This window comes from Labeo rohita, chromosome 11 (assembly GCF_022985175.1).
Source record: "Labeo rohita strain BAU-BD-2019 chromosome 11, IGBB_LRoh.1.0, whole genome shotgun sequence".
NCBI lineage: Eukaryota > Metazoa > Chordata > Actinopteri > Cypriniformes > Cyprinidae > Labeo > Labeo rohita.
This window is the reverse complement of record NC_066879.1, coordinates 5,951,382-5,970,423: the sequence shown is the minus strand read 5'-3', so window position 1 is coordinate 5,970,423 and position 19,042 is coordinate 5,951,382. Positions and strand designations below refer to the sequence as shown.

Genomic DNA, 19,042 nt, shown 5'->3' with positions numbered 1-19,042 from the left:
ACAGACCGTGAGATCCAAGAAATAAACAACTATTAAAAACTGTTTACATAAGCTCTCCTGAGGTGAACAAGTGAGATAACTACATTTCATGGATGTTTGAAAAAAAAATGTTTGGAGGGAGGGACGAGAATGTTTCCTCTCATTTTAGAAATTTGTCACTTTCTCTGACGTACTTTCATCTGCAGTTTGTTATTAAATATTTAAGTAGCTTTCCATCTTTGTTAAGGTTTTACAATTGCACTGCAATGCACACAAACGCTCATTTGATTCTTTCTTCTGTCTGCAGGTTTTCTGAGCACAGGAGACCAGGCAGCCAAGGGAAACTATGGACTTCTTGATCAAATCCAGGCCCTGCGCTGGACGAGTGAAAACATTGCGTTCTTTGGGGGTGACCCTTTACGCATTACTGTTTTTGGCTCTGGGGCCGGGGCCTCATGTGTCAACCTGCTGACTCTTTCCCATTATTCTGAAGGTAACCGTTGGAGCAATTCAACCAAAGGTACAATACAGAGGTTTTAACTTTCGACAGTTTTTGTCTGCATGCTATAGCTGTTTGTGTTACAAGCTCATTTGAAAGTTCAGTCTCTGTGCATTTTTTGTAGTTTTGAACTATCAACTTCTCAACTGAGCTCAAGATTGTAATGTAAAAATCCTCGCTGAGAAAGTTACACTGCAGTTCCTTCATTGGCCCAGCATTTGGCAAGCTCATTTTTCATCATGCTTTTAGCTGCTTTAACTCACTCCATTTGACCTGATATCACTTGTTTATGGAAATTAAATCTCCCTAGGTCGTTTCATGCTCCCATCTTTATTTAGTTGAGTCCATACACATCACCAGGCACGCCATGAGCACACTGCCCAAATATGGCATTCACCTTCCATTGGCACGAAAAGGGTAAATACATTAATTCCATTTTGAGTCTCTCTGCTTGGAAGATTGCTTTGTGAAGAGGTCTCCTGGCACAGCCCTGCTTTAAGGTTGTCACTGTCATTTAAATGAACCCAGAGACACCTTTGGAAGACACTTTAGTGTGCCATGCGATTGCTTTGTCCTGAAGCAAACCGTGCACTGCTTAATCTTGAAAAAATTTCATATTTTTGCACTTCTTTTCTTTTTCTTTTTTTAAATTTAGCAGTATATTCTTCATTCACAAATAAATTTGTATAAAGTCTGTTGATACAAAATTGTCACCGTTTCGTTGAATTGCGAACTGAAACATCCCCTTATCTCCATTTCATTTCCATGTGGTTTTTTTTTTTTTTTTTTTTTAAGTTTTTTGTCTCCTTTAGTAAGAACATGTTTTTACTCATAACTGCACTGCTAAGACTGAGATCCCAGGGGTTGTCATGGTAACAGAGTAACTCAATTTTCCTCTCTCTTGCTCTTTCTGTCTGTCTTTCACTCTCACACACAAAAACACACACTTTCTCTCCTGCTCACTCACTTGTTTTTTGTCTTGATGTTTGTGCATGATATCTGCTTCTCTTCAATGGTGTGGGTCAGTTTTCTTGACGTCTATATGTGAAATGGGTTTACAGAGTGCAAGTATCTAATCACTGTTAATGCGCTGTAATGAAATTCAAGACAGATTTAAAGTCACGTTTCCCCCCCCTTAAAATTACGTAACAAAAATGTTGATCAGCTCTGTGTACAATTCGAGTTAATCAGCATTCGTATGTTGACTTGCATGGCCTCTTTTCCCAAACCATTTAAGATTTGCATAAAAACAGCTAAACCGAGATGTGATAATTTGCTCCAGCTTGCATACGGAGGAGCACTTTCTGTGTAAATAGCCTACGGTGAGGTCCAAAAGTCTGAGTGCACATTGAAAATCTGCTGTTTTTCCCTATTTTAACCTGAATTTTTTTATATAAAAGTTTAGGATTTTGAAAAAAAATTCTGCACTATTTTTCTGTAAAATTATATTAGTTTTATCACAAAAATATTCCCCTAATATAATTTGTAATAAAAATATATATTAAATAAATGGTCGCTAGTGGTCTCAGACGTTTGGATCATACTGTAGCATGATGCGGTTGTTCTCTTTGTGATTCCGTCTTGTTTTCCCTATACAGGTCTTTTCCAAAGGGCCATAGCCCAAAGTGGCACAGCCTTGTCCAGCTGGGCTGTCAGCTTTCAGCCAGCCAAGTATGCCCGCATGCTGGCCAAAAAGGTGGGATGCAACCTCAGAGATACAGTGGAGATGGTAGAGTGCCTACAGAAAAAAACACTACAAAGAACTAGTGGAGCAGGACATTCAGCCTGCTCGCTACCACATCGCCTTTGGACCCGTCATTGATGGCGATGTCATCCCCGACGACCCTCAAATCCTCATGGAGCAAGGGGAGTTCCTCAACTATGACATCATGCTGGGCGTCAACCAAGGCGAGGGGCTGAAGTTTGTGGAACTCATTGTGGACAACGAGAACGGAGTTCAAGCCAACGATTTCGACTACGCCGTGTCGAGTTTTGTGGATGATTTATACGGTTACCCCGAGGGGAAAGACATCCTGCGGGAGACCATTAAGTTTATGTACACTGACTGGGCTGACCGCCACAACCCGGAGACCAGAAGAAAGACCCTGCTGGCGCTCTTCACTGATCATCAGTGGGTGGCACCAGCGGTGGCAACAGCAGACCTCCACTCCAGCTTTGGCTCGCCTACTTATTTCTACGCCTTCTACCATCACTGCCAGACAGAGCAGGTGCCACCCTGGGCTGATGCGGCACATGGCGATGAGATCCCATATGTGTTTGGGCTGCCCATGATTGGTCCAACTGAGCTTTTCCCCTGTAACTTCTCCAAAAACGATGTGATGCTTAGTGCAGTGGTAATGACCTACTGGACCAACTTTGCCAAGACCGGGTAAGTCTCCAGGCAACAGGGCATCGTTTCTAATCAGTTAGACTTGAGACAAACAATACGGCTATTAATTAGGATTCAAAATTGGTGTGGAATATGACTTTGTTTTGTTGTAAGACCACCAACGCAACCATCGAGAGTTGAATCTGCTATTGATTACCGTACAATACCCAGTTGTTGCCAGGAAACACTGCTACAGGGGTCCCAAGGTTTAATCATTGCTTAATTGTTTGTTAATGCATTCTCACTCACAAATACTTGTTAAGATTCCCATGGTTATGCTACATTAAATTTACGCAACTGCTTTTTACGCAACAGCAATTTAGTTTGCTTCAATTTAGGTGTAATGCAGTGAATAAAGTAATGCTGATGATCACTTAGAGTGAGTTTAGTGTTTATATGACATTGCTGCTTAGACGTGTAATCATCTCACGGGAGGACAACAAATCAATTTGCGAGCAAATGTGTAATTTCTTCTCTCAGGCTAATTCTCGTTAATTTTAAAAGCAGGTGCAGTTGTCAGGAGACCCTAATGAGCACTGAGAGAATATTAGGGGTCTCTAGGCACTCCCCTAAGACTTGTCTGTAATGACTTGTATGATACTTGTCTTATGCAGTTCTCAATTTACCTTTCAGTGACCCCAACCAGCCAGTTCCACAGGACACCAAGTTCATCCACACCAAGCCTAACCGCTTTGAAGAGGTGGCCTGGACGCGTTACAACCAAAAGGACCAGCTGTACTTGCACATCGGCTTGAAGCCCCGTGTCAAGGAGCATTACCGTGCCAATAAGGTCAACTTATGGCTGGAGCTGGTGCCTCATCTCCACACCCTCAACGAGGTCACCCAGATCATTTCCACAACCACTAAGTTGCCTCCACCTGAGGTCACTCCCCGTACACCAAAGAAAATCCCAGTCAACACCAAAAGACCCTACCCTACACCATTTCCCACTGAAACACAAGAGAACCACAACCAGAACCAGAACCAGAACCAACCCTTCCTAGAGAACCAGCGGGACTACTCCACCGAACTCAGCGTCACGATTGCCGTCGGTGCCTCGTTGCTCTTCCTCAACATACTGGCATTTGCCGCGCTCTACTACAAAAAGGATAAGAGAAGGCACGAGGTCCACAGGCGTTGCAGCCCACAGAGGACCACTGCCAACGAGCTGCCCCATACGCAAGAAGAGGAGATCATGTCTCTACAAATGAAACACAGCGACTTGGAGCGGGAGTGCCGGGAGGCCATGCACCCGCACGAGGTGGTCCTGAGAACTTCCTGCCCACCCGATTACACGCTCGCCATGCGCCGTTCGCCGGACGACATCCCTCTCATGACCCCGAACACCATCACTATGATACCCAACAGCATGCCAGGCCTCACCTCCTTACACCCCTTCAACAGTTACTCCAGTGGACAGAATAACACCCTTCCCCATCCACACCCTCATTCACACTCCACCACTAGAGTATAGCCACACACACACACATGCTCACACACTTACACACACACATACACTCCCGCAGATGTGGAGTTCGAGTGTGACGAAGAACGGAGGGGGTAGCACTGGGGTGAGGAAAATCTTTACTCCCGATGCTCACAGGAAATAACAATGTGGATTTTGTTCCTCGAGAGCAAAACTATCGTTTTATATTAAAGGCAAAAACAAAAGGACAAAAAAACCTATTTCTGATGTAATGAAAAACAAACAGAGGTGATTTTTTACCCTTATATTGTGACAAAACCAGGGCCGTTTCCTGGGAACAACTATCAGTCTGGGATTCTTTGAGGAATGGTTTGATTCGGTTACCCGGAGAGGAAACGACGGAAGCACAGAAGAGATGACGTGTGGGAGGCCCTTTGTAAACAAAAGGAAACATATTGTTTTCCCGGGGCGCTGGATTGTAGATTACTCTCTTCAGAGCAGACGGGAGATGCTGCTTACCTAATTTAGGCATGCGTTCTCCTTCTGGTGGAGAATGTGGAATACTATGGGAGAAAGGAGAGAATGAGAAATCCTCAAGAATATGCACAATAGAGACATTCGCTGAATGTCTTTGAATTCTTTTTGTCAATTTATTTTTGGGGGAACAATTTTATTGTATAGGACGTATTTACATATCTAGATATGTACACAAAGCACCCATGCTCTTTAAGCCCTGGCTGGGGGCGTTGATACTGAGGAATCTGCCTCAAGAGCGTAGCGGGGAATTTATTGGCTTCCTGGCAGATACAGCTTCATCACACAAGTGCTGTCTATACTGAAACTGGTGGACTCAAAGGGAGGCTGGATATTTTTAGCACGACGCGCATGACAATTTATCTGCTTGGTGGCTGTTCTGCTGATTAAGTCATTATTTAAAACAACAACAAAAAAAATTCATTTTCTTCCCCATTTGGATTTGTTTAAGGAATACTGCTCACTGGAGGAATTGGAATATGCTGACGAGGGTGGACATGGTGGGTTCTGAACACGCTTATGGGAAGGGGTGGGGATACGCTAACTAGATTGCGTTCGCAAATAGCTTGAGTGAACCTGGTTATAAGGACTAGTTTTGTACATGTGTGTTGGTAAAACTTTTTAATAGTGGTGAATCACTTGTTGTTTGAGCTCCCCTGTGTGGGACATTAATGTACGGTTTGATTTGCTCATTGGTCTCAGTTATAATATGTTGTTTTGTTATTTTTTTAAGTTCATTTTCACCTCTTGCTAATAGTCAGACCACCCTACCTTAGGAAAATTTCTTACCTGTAATGTTTGATTCTCATTTCTTTGTTTTCTGTGCTTTATGAGGCAGTCCCCCACGCAGCTTTGAACAACCAGTGACCAACGCAGGGATTTATTCTATGCGACTTGGAGACTTGCGTTGGTATCCTCTCATCCAGAACTTTCTGTGATTCTCCTGAATGATCATGACGAATGAATCCCACACTGGAGACAGGAAGGCCCCTGATGAAAGAGTGTATTAGGGGGGCTTCTGATGTTACGAAGCCCTTGATCATACCGCTTAAAGCTAGCTATAGAAAGAAAGAAAGAAAGAAAGCAGAAAGAGAAACTTTTGTCATTTCTTACCCAGAGATAAGTGCTCAATGCTAAAAGCCAGTTTCACCTGCAAATCTCTAAGTAATTGCTGGTTTTATCCATCCTTGATTATTTTACTTTTCTCAAAGCCTTGTTACGTAATATCCTACAATCCTACATGCTAATGATCGACGCCAGCGAATCCCAGGCTAAAGACGGGAGAACCCCTGATGAGACCGTTCATTACTGGGCCTTCTGATCTTAAGAGGCCATTGAAGCTAGCTAGAGAAAGGGAATGGAGAAAGGATCATGATTAATTTTCTCAGAGCCTCGTTGCATTACATACTACATGCTAAAAAGTTCTGGGACGCTAACCCGTTGTTCCCTTTCTGTGGATAGTTGTTTCAGGGTGACAGTTCCTGTGGTGACAGTCCCTTTTTACCACTGGGAAATTTGATTGAACACAAACACCAGTGAAAGGGAAACTTCTACATATTATTTTCTCAGCATGTAGCGTATGATTAGAGAAAAACAGCAATTGATTGGTGATTTGGTTCTCCCAGATCAGAAGTCCTCTTCTTTGCTTTTGTGCTAAAGCTGTTTCTTAACCAGACAGGACATGATGGTAAAACGGTCAAAGCTATCTTTTTATTTCCCTTAGTTCTGTCCTAGCCAGGACATTTTGACATTCATTTCCGAAATCCTGCTCCACATAGCTAAATATTAAAAATCAAATATGTTTTGATTGGCTGAGTTCACACAAAATCACTTTTGCATATGGAGTAACAAGCAAAATGAGAGACATTAGAAGCCATTTTACTGGCAGTACAGCCTTTCACATCTCAAGGTAATTAATTAATAGTTGGTGTGGAAAACATGGAGGTCAAACACAGGCTGTTGGGAGTGAATACTTGAGCCCTGGTGAATAGCTAGTGGCAAAGAACTAATGAGGGACGAGGGAAGCCAAGGAAGGGAACAAGATTGAAAGAATCGTGCTGCTCTTCTCCTGATCAGCCAACTCGTGACACACATTGTCCCCTACAACATGTTCCCGTTCAGAACACAGTCTCCTCTGGGCTTTTACTCTCTGTTCCGCCTTCACCTATGACAACTCGGCGCAGTACAAACGGGCCAGAGAGAGCATCGCTGCTCTGTATGCCAGTCCCCATCTGCAGGTATGCATATGCAAAGTCAGCCTGCCCATGTGTCCCCCTGCAAAGGAAGCTCCTTTGAACGATATTAAAATTTAATGAACCGTAAGCCGGTGGGGCGCTCGGAGGATTCATCTTGTGCATGCACATGTACCAAGGAGAGAGATGGGATTCATCTGTAATTGCGAAGATCTCCACAGCTCAGTATGTTTCTTCACACATATGCACATATACTCGCATACACACATGCCAGGACAAGCCTTGTAACTGAATGTAATGCAAGACTGAGGGCCATTTTCTTACAAACAGCAACCAAATTTCATTATGTGTTTATTTTCTACTGGCTGACCTTGAAAGAAGATCAAAATGGCTGTTGAGAACTACAGAGGGTTGTTGTGATGTAGATTATTTGTCATTTTGTCTTTCTTTCTGGTTAAATAGGATTTAATCTTCTGGAGCACAATAAATGATTTTATCAAGCTCAACTTACATCAGTCTTTCTTTACCACTGCTTTGCCAAAAGGGTTTTGTGATATCTAGACTTTTGCCAATCAACACGTGAATGCTCAAATATGACGTCTCGGTTAATTCACTAAAATGTGATTGCAGACACAAGTGCTTGGTGAACGTGGAAACCTCTAGTACTCTTACTTTCAAATGTCTCTTCTATTAAACCGTTTGTGTTATTATCCAGGTAAATTGCTATAAACAAATGTACACAAATTAGGATATTTTTGATGAAATCCAAGAGCTTTCTGACCCTGCATAGACAGCAAGCAACTGACACATCCAAGGCCCAGAAAGGTATTAAGGACATTGCTAAAGGGGCGCTATTATGCTTTTTCACTTTATTAACTTTAGTCAGTGTGTGGTGTGTATCTTTGGGTGTGGTGTGTATCTTTCATTTTTAAAAAATCCCTTTAGGCTTTCCACATGCAATGATGTCACAACGTGGTCCATCAGAATATCATCAAATTAAATCCCACCCACGGAAATTCGAATTGTTGGAGGGAGGGTAGGGACGAGGCGGAGGATTAGCCTAACTTTAGCGATGCAGCGTGGATAGCCACTTCAACAAGCCGCAGCGTGGCGGGTATAAACACAAGCATTAACTAGAGTGGCCGATTCAAAGCTGTAACACGCCGCAGACGTGTGCAGTACAGGGGGTCGAAACACATTTCAGGAAATTAAGCTATAAGTATTTAAATAATTAAATACATTAGCATGATAATATAATGTATTGGCGATCTCGCAGGCTGACGATAGGACCCAACACTACTGTAGCGTATTATTTGTGACCCTGGACCACAAAACCAGTCTTAAGTCGCTGGGGTTTATTTGTGGCAATAGCCAAAAATACATTGTATGGGTCAAAATTATTGATTTTTGTTTCATGGCAAAAATCATCAGGAAATTAAGTAAAGATCATGTTCCATTAAGATATTTCGTAAAATTCCGACTGTAAATGTATGAAAACTTAATTTTTGATTAGTAATATACATTAAGAACAATATTTGAAGAACTTTAAAGGTGATTTTCTCAGTATTTAGATTTTTTTTGCACACTCAGATTCCTGATTTTTAAATAGTTGTATCTCGGCCAAACAATACATCAATGAAAAGCTTATTTATTCAGCTTTCATATGATGTATAAATCTCAATTTTGAAAAAAATTACCCTTACGACTGGTTTTGTGATCCAGGGTCACATTTACTCACCCTCCATGCATCCTAGGTGTAAATGACTTCCTTCTTTCAGATGAATCCAGATGAATCAGAGTTATATTAAACTTTATTCCGGCACTCCTAAGCTTTAGAATGGCAGACAGGTGTTTCTCCTCAGCGGTCCAAAACAAGTCCAATAATATGCGTCCATCCATAATAAAAAGTGCTCCGGTGGGTTAATAAGGGACTCCTGTAATGAATCGATGCATTTTTGTACAAAAAATATCCATATTTAAAACGTAAGAATCACTTTAATCCAGCTTGCGCTAACAATTGTACACAGAATTTGCTTTTTTGACAAGAGGCGTGGCAGTACTGAAACACCGTCTAAGCTGTTCACCAATCGCAATGCAGTTGGACAGCTAACCAATCAAAACACATTTCGTTTTTCGGAAGGCGGGCCTTCATTAAACCCGGAACTAATCAAGCCTTATGTGCCAGGCTGGGAGAAATGTGTTGTAATAATGTAAATCATGTTAAAAAAGAATGTGTTTTTGAACCACCAAGCATGAAAGCATGTTCTAGTACACCTCCAAAACAAAAAGTAAATAAAAATAAAATACTCCATGTGACATCAGTGGTTCAACCGTAATGTTCTGAAGCTACGAGGATACCAGCATATGCTGGTTAGGTAGGTTTTAATGCTGGGATGCTGGTATTAGCTGGTCCCTTGCTGGTTTATGCTGGCTCTTTGCTGGTCCTTAGCTGGTTTAAGCTGGTCCTGGACCAGCACATGACCAGCTAAGTACCAGCATAAACCAGCTATAACCAGCATCCCAGCATCAAAACCTACCTAACCAGCATAAGCTGTTTTTCTCAACAGGGTTGCGTGCAAAGAAAACAAAAATAACGACTTTACCATTTTTTTTCTCTTCCGTGCCGGCCTTCGACATGCGTTCATTAGAATGCCACGACGTATGTGTGTGGTGATTGCAGACACGAGCGCTTGGTGAACGTGAAAACCTCCAGTACTCCAGGGGGCGATAGTTACTTTCAGATATCTCAGTTATTAAACTGTTTGTGTTATTATCCACGTAAATTGCTAAAACAAATTTAATTGCTTAGTAATATTGTCATCAAACAGTTGCTCTGCTATGACAGTAGTCTGCATTGTTTTAATGATTAACTTGCTAAAAAACTGTGGTGAAAGCAGTTTAAACTTGACCATATTGACCTGCAATATGGTAGTTTAAACTGCTTTCACCAAATTTATTTGGTATGTTTGCATTGTTTTTTTTTTTTTGTTTTTTTTTTTTTTTTTTTTTTTATCCTAAGTAGGTTTTAAAGGATGCCACAGACTTCCGCAATCTGATGTTTTGTACTTTATTATTAGTTGTGTGGATTGTGCCAATAACATTGAGTTTTAAAAAAGGCAGAATCAATAATGAGCCTAATTTGCATAGAAAAGAGGTGTGTTGATGAGCAACAGGATGGGAATGACAGTTTAAATACAGTACAGCACACTTATCATACCGCCTGGATCGTGAGTGGTTATTAGTGAATAAAACATAAAACACAGATTCAGTGCCTAAATGTAGCATAGCTATTTAGTGTATTTACCCCATGCAAACACAACCAAATAAGACAGTCAGCCACTAGAGAGCTGTCACACTGGCACATTGGCCTTGTCTAGTTAATGTACCCTAGGATGTAAATAATGGTCAAAAATTGCATCCAGCTGCACTGAACAAGAAAATCTTGTTACTTTAGAAATCCTGAATTCTGTCTGACTGCATCTCAGGACACCAAGTCAAGCTAGTTCATTTCTTCATATCCTTATTTCATGTTCAGATCTCTGGTGTAACGATAGGATATCTTTTTCTCATTAGGAATTGTGCGATATTGAAATGCAGACGCTATCAGGACATCCAAACTGCAAAACTTTCATGGCCTAATGAGTGAGAATATATGAACTTGTAAATATTTTAAAGAGGGATTTTTTTAAGTAAAAAGTTTTTTACATAGCTGTATATAAGCCTTTCTTTGGGATTCTTTCAGAAATTAAAGAAATGAAAAATCTGTCATTAGTTACTCACCCTTATGTCATTCATCTTCTCAATGAGACAGCAAAGAACTATTTTAACGATGTCCTTACTACCTTTGTGGGCCTTGAACGTGGTAGTTGTGTTGCTGTCTATGCAGGGGCAGAAAGCTCTCGGATTTCATCAAAAATACCTTTATTTGTGTTCTGAAGATAAACAAAGGTCTTATGGGTTTGGAATGGCAAGAGGGTGAGTAATTAATGACAGAATTTTCATTTATGTGTGAACTATCCATTTAAAAAGGTACACTCTTTCACAATTTAAAGCAAAAAAAATCAATAAAAATATATGCAAACTCTACTTTTAAGAGTACCATGAGATCAGCCTGAACATTAATGTTGATCATCTTAATGAATTTAATCATGGAAAAGATTTGTAACCTTGATAACTGGAGTTTAAAGAGAAATTTAGTATTTGGGTTTTTAGGAACATTCTGAATAAGAGATCGAACAGATTTTCCTTTTTGCCTTTATGGTTAGTTTATGCAATGTTGCATCAGTCCACCAATCAACTGATCTGACAATTTCAACTACACTGATTAGAGACTCTTCCAGAGGCATTTTTACATTTGTGAAATTCTCTCCGGTTGGCAGATATTAAGTTTGAATTATTAACAGATGATAGCCTTGAAAATTACTGACAGCTCTGGAAATTTGAAGTACATTTAAGGTAGGAATGAGTTCATCAAGCCACAAATGACTTTAACTGGAAGGACACTCACAGAACCTTTTAGAGTAATTTCAAGCCTTGTTCAACAGCACTTTGCCATTTCCCATTATGATGTAGTTTTCAAACATCAAACAGTTTACCTCTGATAACCGCTTTCATTTACTTGATCTGTTTGATCAGCCGTTTCTCTCATTTTCTCTGTCTCAGAGTGTTTTATGACCTTTGATAATCACAGTGTATTTAAACAAGGTTGTCTGGACGACTCTCTTCTGATTAACACATCGTCACATTGTTTTGTAAGGGTATAATTACAAATGTCGAGCGGAGGATGTCTAGCATTCCAATCCTGGTATGTTGCACATCTTCAATTGATAGGCAGATTGAAGTACTTCTTGTAAGCTTGTCCAAAACAATAACAATCGACAAAAGGTTAACTAAAGTTTCTGTGCCTCACAAAAATAAAAGGTTGGGCTGTTTATTTGAGCCATCAGTGTTGTTATTGAAAGTCAAAAATGGTTTGTTCTGCAACAGTTTTCTCAATAAGACTGACCTCACAAATTGCCTACTATTACTTCATAACTGTAAGACCCTTATTAGACACTTATTTTTGTGTGATTGGACCATCAAGACGGCTTCATATTTTTAACGTCTTTGTCCTCGTCTGAGTCCATCTACACTTCAAAAAAATGCTGGGTTAAAACAACCCGATTTGGGTTATTTGGCAACTCAGTGCTGGGTTAATATTGGAAAAAAAAACATTCTGGGTTATTTTGACCCAGCTGGTTGGGTTAAATCTTTTTACCAAACATGCTGGGTTATTTTATTCAAGTCAACTATTGTTTAAAATGTATTATATTGTTGGTTTAAAAGGACTGGAACTTATAAAAACACACACAGAATTACTAAAGGCAACAGCAATAATCGAACACATAAGACATACTGAATTTATTTGGGTGAATACAGCATTTTACAGCAGTTTACAACATTACATATATTTAAACTCATTTAACTGGCATTTTAGAGATTAAAAATGTAACATCCAAAAGTAGAATTTTAGTGTATTCAACCGTTCTCTGTAATCGCTTTTTACCGAAATAGCACTCATTCTCATTCTCGCAGAAATCTAAGCCGGTGAAAGACTGCTGTTCACCGGGTTAACTTTAAACTAAAGACCGCTGCCTTGCGTTTCACTCGTAGCTGAAAGATGCCATGACTGACTCCAAAAACTGCCCATAAACAAACACCACTGACATTAGAGAACATATTTTATGATTAAACTCAGTAATGTTACAATAACAAATAAAATCCATTTATTTTATGCAAGGCAACAAGCGTTTCCATCCTGCGAAACAACCGCTGCTGACTGACATCTCATCCTTACGTTGCGTTGTGTAAAATTTACAGCACAATAAAGACTTTATAAATGAAATAAAATGTATACAAACCTTTATTTAGCTGAAGAAGTGCAAATTGGCGGCGCTAAGAACCGCTCTCTCCTGCAAAGGACCCGTGTAACTCAGCAGCTGGGTTGTTTCGTCAGAGACCATAGACTGTAAAAAAAATATGGACGTAGTGTCCGTGACGTCACCCATAGGTTTCTGAAGAGCATTTTTGAAGCTCTTAGTGGGCGGGAGTCGGCCGTCGCCATCTTGGAATCGCGTCACTGCATGTCACTTCCGGATAATTGAAAATGGGCAAAGAGGCGGGACGTGGGTGGAGCTGGTTGCAGAAATAACGCCTGCCTAGCGCGACGGTGGTGACAGCAGCGGCAATACACCTGTCACTCAAGTGGCCACGCCCTAAATTATGCAGAACTTTAAGGCTTAATATAATTTAAATGGATGAGTAAAAAAATGTACCCCTCTCACAGTTGACTTGAATGGCAAAATTAGCTATATAGACCAAAACCACTTTTTGTACCAGACTGTAAACATTTTTTTCTGCTGTAAAGTTGGGCATTTTAACATGGGGAGTCTATGGGATTGACTCCCTTTTAGAGCCAGTCTCTAGCGGCCAGTTGATGAATTGCAGTTTAAGTCACTTCCGTGTTGGTTTCAGTAGAGAGAGTGGCAGGTTGCCGCTTGTCAGAGACAGGCGGTCGAGTTAAAAAAAATGACGTGTTAATAATTACCCAGCAACTTAGTTACAGAAAGACTACCCAGCACCTGGGCAAAAAAAAATATTAAAAATAACCCAATAAAATGAACGGGCTGAACCCAGCATTTGGATTTTAAAAAAATAACCCAGCATTTTTTAGAGTATAGTCTTTGCTTATATGACTTCAATGAAATGTCATTCCAAACTTTCTGTGTGAAAGAGGCTTTAGAGAATGCTTTTCATTTGGTTTGAATAGTTCAACTTGACTGTAAGAAATAGTAGAGAACAGTAGTAGTCATTCTAGTATATATATATGTAGTCATTCTAGTATATAGTGTATATATATATATACACTACCGTTCAAAAGTTTGGGGTCAGTACATTTTTATTCTTTCTTTTTTTTTTTTTTTTTTTTTGAAAGAAATTAATACTTTTATTTAGAAAGGATGTGTTAAATTGATAAGTTATAGCAAAGATTTATATTTTTAGAAAAGATCTATATTTTTAATAAATGCTTTTCTTTTTAACATTTTATTCATCAAAGAACCCTAAAAAAAGTATCACAGGTTCCAAAAAAAAAAAATATTTGGCCGCACAACTGTTGCCAATATTGATAATTCTAATAATAAATCAGCATATTAGAATGATTTCTGAAGGATCATGTGACACTTAAGACTGGAGTAATGATGCTGAAAATTCAGCTTTGCATCACAGGAATAAATTATATTTTAATGTATATTAAAATAGAAACCATTATTTTATATTGTAATAACATTTTGGAATATTACAGTTTTTTCTTCTGTATTTTTGATTAAATAAATGCAGCCTTGATGAGCATAAGAGTCTTCTTTAAAAAACATTACAAGTCTTACTGATCCCAAACTTTTGAACGGCAGTGTATGTGTGTGTGTGTGTGCAGTAATTGGTAAGGTAAACTTTCTTTTTAGTTTGTGCATTACCACGAACTTCCTAATTTCTCATGAATAGCAAGTTTTCCTTCCAAGTCTCGTGATTTTTTAAATAAAACATTGTCTTTCATGTCCATGGTGAGTAGACCTCGATCATAAATAATTAAACTAAAAGCACATGGTTGTCACCCATAATAATTAGCATGAGTAGTAAATTATAGAGTACAGTGATGAATGCACACAATGGTATCTCTAGCTTTGAGTAGAGAATGCCAACCAAGTGCTTGTGAATCATTCATAAGAGCCTCTGTTCGTCTGCGGTTTGTTAAATTTAATTAGAATTTACATGCTTGCTGTAATCTCCAGCAGAATTGTTTTGGATCCCAAGGTAAGGAAATTAAAGCAAAGAGCAAATTCAATATTTTTTCTGGTGAAGTGCAGGTATTTCTTTTCATCTACAATTGCTTAAGAACACAAGCATGACAGCTCTCAGTGATCAAAGAGAGCTCTTGAGGTGCATGATAACATGAGCACTGACGGCTGTGACGTCTTCACATTACTTCCTTCCAGAAAACTAAATACTGTTGCTGAGATGAAAGAAACAGCACAGCTGGCAAAAATGCCAGGGTATGTGCTTTTTTATTTCTTTGTTTTTTTATTCTGTTCTTTAAATGATTACAATAACTTAATGTTGTGGTTAAACAGTGGTTAACCAAACAGTGGTTAAAGGTTAAGTTTTATAGTGTGAAAAACTGAGGTCAAACTGGTGCATATCATTTCTACAGCATGTATAATATCTGGAAAGTGCTTCACATTATACTAAAACATGGAAGTTGTTTAATGCTGTACTTGTAGATGCTGTCTCTTTTCCACATCCTTGTGCTTTTTTATTTATTTATTCATTTACTAATCTTAAAAACAGCTTGCTTGCTTGCTTTATTTATTTAAACTTGTTTCTAAACTGTTAAAAAAACATGCTTGCTTGTTTGTTGCTTGCTATTTATTTACAAAATGTTTTGTCAGATTTAAATTTGTTTCATGTGGTCACATCTACTGTATATTAACAGTATATTGTTAAACAAGGGCCCAGGGCCCACTAGGGGGCCTCAGCAAACTTCCAAGGGGACCACAGGATGTCATAAAAGTGTTTACAGTAAAATAATATATTATTAATATTAAAATAACCAAAATTAAAATAATATCCTAATTTCTGTTATAAAAATTATTAAAAATGTCTAAATAAACTACAGATTTAAAAAGTCAAAAGTTTACTTAAGCACACAGGCTGTCAAGCTCCAAAAAGGACAAAAAAAAAAACTATAAAAGCATAATTAAAAGTATTATGATTCATAATTTATATCCAAGTCTTCTGGATTAAATAAATAAATAAATAAAAATCTGCTCCTCCAGCTCTCAAATTAAATATACCATACAGAAAAATTGTGCCACATGGGTTTGGAATGAAATGAGGGTGCAAATAATGTCATTTTAGGGTGAATTGTCCCTTTTAAAGACAGTTAGATGAGCTGCACTGACTTAACGTTTCCTCAGATTTCTCTCCAGTGTGTTCCTGTTTCATTCTAGGCCAAGATCCACCTGTCAAGTCTTAATACTACTCCCAAATGTGTCAGACTTGGAATCTGACAGCAGCATATTATAATTATTAATTTAATAATTTACCCGCTTTATGCAGGAACTGTATTACATGGCTGGAACCATAACTAATCAGCTGCATGTGTCTACCTCTGGCACTTCCTGTCTTCTGTGCTGTAATTTGAGAGGAGCAGGTGATTGGACAGCCCATCAGATATTCAGATAAAGGATGTCATCTTGTCAGCTGGAGTTCGGGGCCTGCAGGGGTCCATGTTGTCAGGTAAAATCCACCCTCACCCTTCTCCTTCCCTGCAGCACATTATTACTTCTGTTCTGTTCTGTGCTGCACTACATGATGGACTGCTTCCGTCAGGATGTGTTTCCAAATGGAAATGTCTCACTTTCTCCTTTTCCCATGCATTTTTCATTCTCTTTGTTGCTCGGGTATCTCTTTCCACCTCAAATATATTTTTTCCAGTGGAACGCACAGATAAGCTATTATATACTGTGATATTAAAGTCTAAACAAAGTGAAATAACACTATAAACTAAAATACACAATTTTAAATGCTATAGAAAAGTTAGAAAAAGTTATGCTATAAATAAAATGTGTTGTAAATATAATATAGAGAGCTAGATAGTTATGGTAATATAAAGTTATGCTATAAAAAATGACAAAAGTTAATTTAAAGGGGTCATCGGATGCAAAGTTCACTTTTACATGTTGTTTGAACATAAATGTGTGTTGGCAGTGTATGTACACATCTACCCTATAATGATAAAAATCCATGCAGTGGTTTTTAATGAATCTGTAAAAATAATATCCCCTTTTTCAAATCGAGCCATTCTCAGATGCCAAGGCCCCTCCCACAATAGTTAATTGACATGAGCGTCTTACCTCAGACTCGCCTTACATCAGCTGTAACGGTCCGATTGCCATTGCTTCGATGCCAGAGCAGGGATGTAAGTTAGACAAGAATATCTCCTATTGAGCGATTGAGGTGTTGTGTTGCTGGATGTAATAATGAACATAGTGGTCTATATTTACTCCTGACATCTGAGCCGCTGAAGATGCAGTAGATTACGTTTGTTTGTGAAGGGAATGCGCCTCCTGATATACATAAATGCGTCTATGTTCGTGCAAATCATTCGTGATCCAGCTTCACCTACAGCAGAAGTGAGTGTAAGGGGTATTTTTTATGAATCTCTGCAATCACCTTCAACAAATCAACAAGTTTTGCGGCTAAACATGCTAAATGCGGCTTAAGTAAACAGGCTCGTCACTCCACAGAGAGAAGAGAGAGGCGGGGTGAGCAGAGCTCATTTGCATTTAAAGGAACAATCCATCAGAATGGGTTGATTTTTGCAGAGCTCATTTTGACAAGGTAAAAAGGGTGCTGTTTTACGCTACCATTGAGATTTTTTAACCAAAATATATTATAGACTTTTTATTAAGACCCTAAATAATCATATCAATATCATTTGTGGAAAATGGCCATCTGATGACCCCTTTAAAACATCATATAGGCTTATGATATAGGTTTGTGACTTATCTCACAATTCTGATGTTTTTTTCCTCACAGTTGCAAGCTTATGTCATGTATAAACTCATAATTCCGGTTTAATCAGAATTTGTTTCCACCGCAGAATAAACAATATAACATAAATACAAGGTAACTGGGAGTTTATATCTCACAATTCTCCAAAATTTGAGTTTATATTCCGCAATTGCAAGTTATATGCTCATAATTGTGAGTTTACATCTCGTAATTACGATGTAGTGTGAGATACAAACTTAGATTTGCAAGAAATAAGTGTGGCAATTACCTTTTTAAAATTAATTATTTTATTTATTTATTTTTTTTTTTAAAATAGCAAGTTGGTTTTTCACAAAGTTAAAAACTCGTAATTCCAGTATAATCAGAATTTGTTTCCACCGTAGAATAAAAAATATATATAAATATAAATAAAATAAAACTGAATTTGTATCTTACAATTCTCCAAAAAGAAAAAAATGTAAACACATAACTGTTTACATCTCATAATTCTGAATTCTGAATTTACATCTCACATATTTACATTTTTACATTTACACAATTCTTTCTTTTTTTCTTATTATTTTTGTATTATTTATTTATTTGTTAGTTAGTTAGATGTATGTGAGTGCAAAATATTAAGAAAAATGTAATAGAACTCTCAATTTTGTTTACTGTATATCTCAAAATTCAGTATTTGCTTTTCAGAATTAAGAAATGTAAGAAATGTAAGAATTGTGAGATATAATCTCAGGATTGCAAGAAAAAAGTTGCAATTGCCACTTTATTTATTTATATTTATTAGTTAGATGCATGTGAGTGTCAATTAATAAGAAAAGGGTAACTTAACTCCCAATTGTGTTTACTGTACAGTATGTCTCACAATTTGGACTTTGCTTTTTTAGAATTCAAAAGAAAAAAAGTCAGAATTGTGAGATATAAACTCAGGATTGCAAGGAAAAAGTTACAGTTTTTTATTTATTTATTTTGTGGAAACAAGCTGCCATAGCTAATGCTTTCCTCAATAACACTGTAAACTAAAATCAGTTGTTTTAAATGCTACAAGTTAATTTATGCATCACAGTGTTATATAAATATATAAGATCACAGCATAATTAACAATGTTAGTAAGTGATTAGTGTTTTAAAAGATTGAGTGAGCATTAGATAATCTAAATATAAAAAATGAGAAGGAAATTAAATGTCTAATATCAACCACCAGTACGATGAACTAAAACAAATCACTAATATCTTCTGGTTTCTTGAGTCTGCAGTCTATTAGTGTCAGGAAGGTGTTGCAGGTCTTTTTTATTTGTCTTGTCTGTCTTGGATTGTGGCGTTCATTCATAAGACACCAAACGAAGAAAAAGAAGAAGAAGAAGAAGAAGAAGAAGAAGAAAAAAGAAGGAGAAGCTGCTCACAGGATAATAAAATACG

The 19,042-nt window shown here is 38.1% G+C and overlaps 1 protein-coding gene across 1 annotated transcript in view; it reads left to right on the top strand.

Moving 5' to 3' along the window:
* The window catches only part of nlgn1 (neuroligin 1), a 256,532-nt gene extending 249,007 nt beyond the window's left edge, over positions 1–7,525 (top strand). The window contains 4 exon segments of the mRNA XM_051122433.1: positions 287–472; positions 2,077–2,219; positions 2,221–2,867; positions 3,501–7,525. Of these exon segments, the coding sequence (XP_050978390.1) occupies positions 287–472; positions 2,077–2,219; positions 2,221–2,867; positions 3,501–4,341 (1,817 nt within the window). The 3' untranslated portion in view covers positions 4,342–7,525.
* The last annotated feature ends 11,517 nt before the right edge of the window (positions 7,526–19,042 follow it).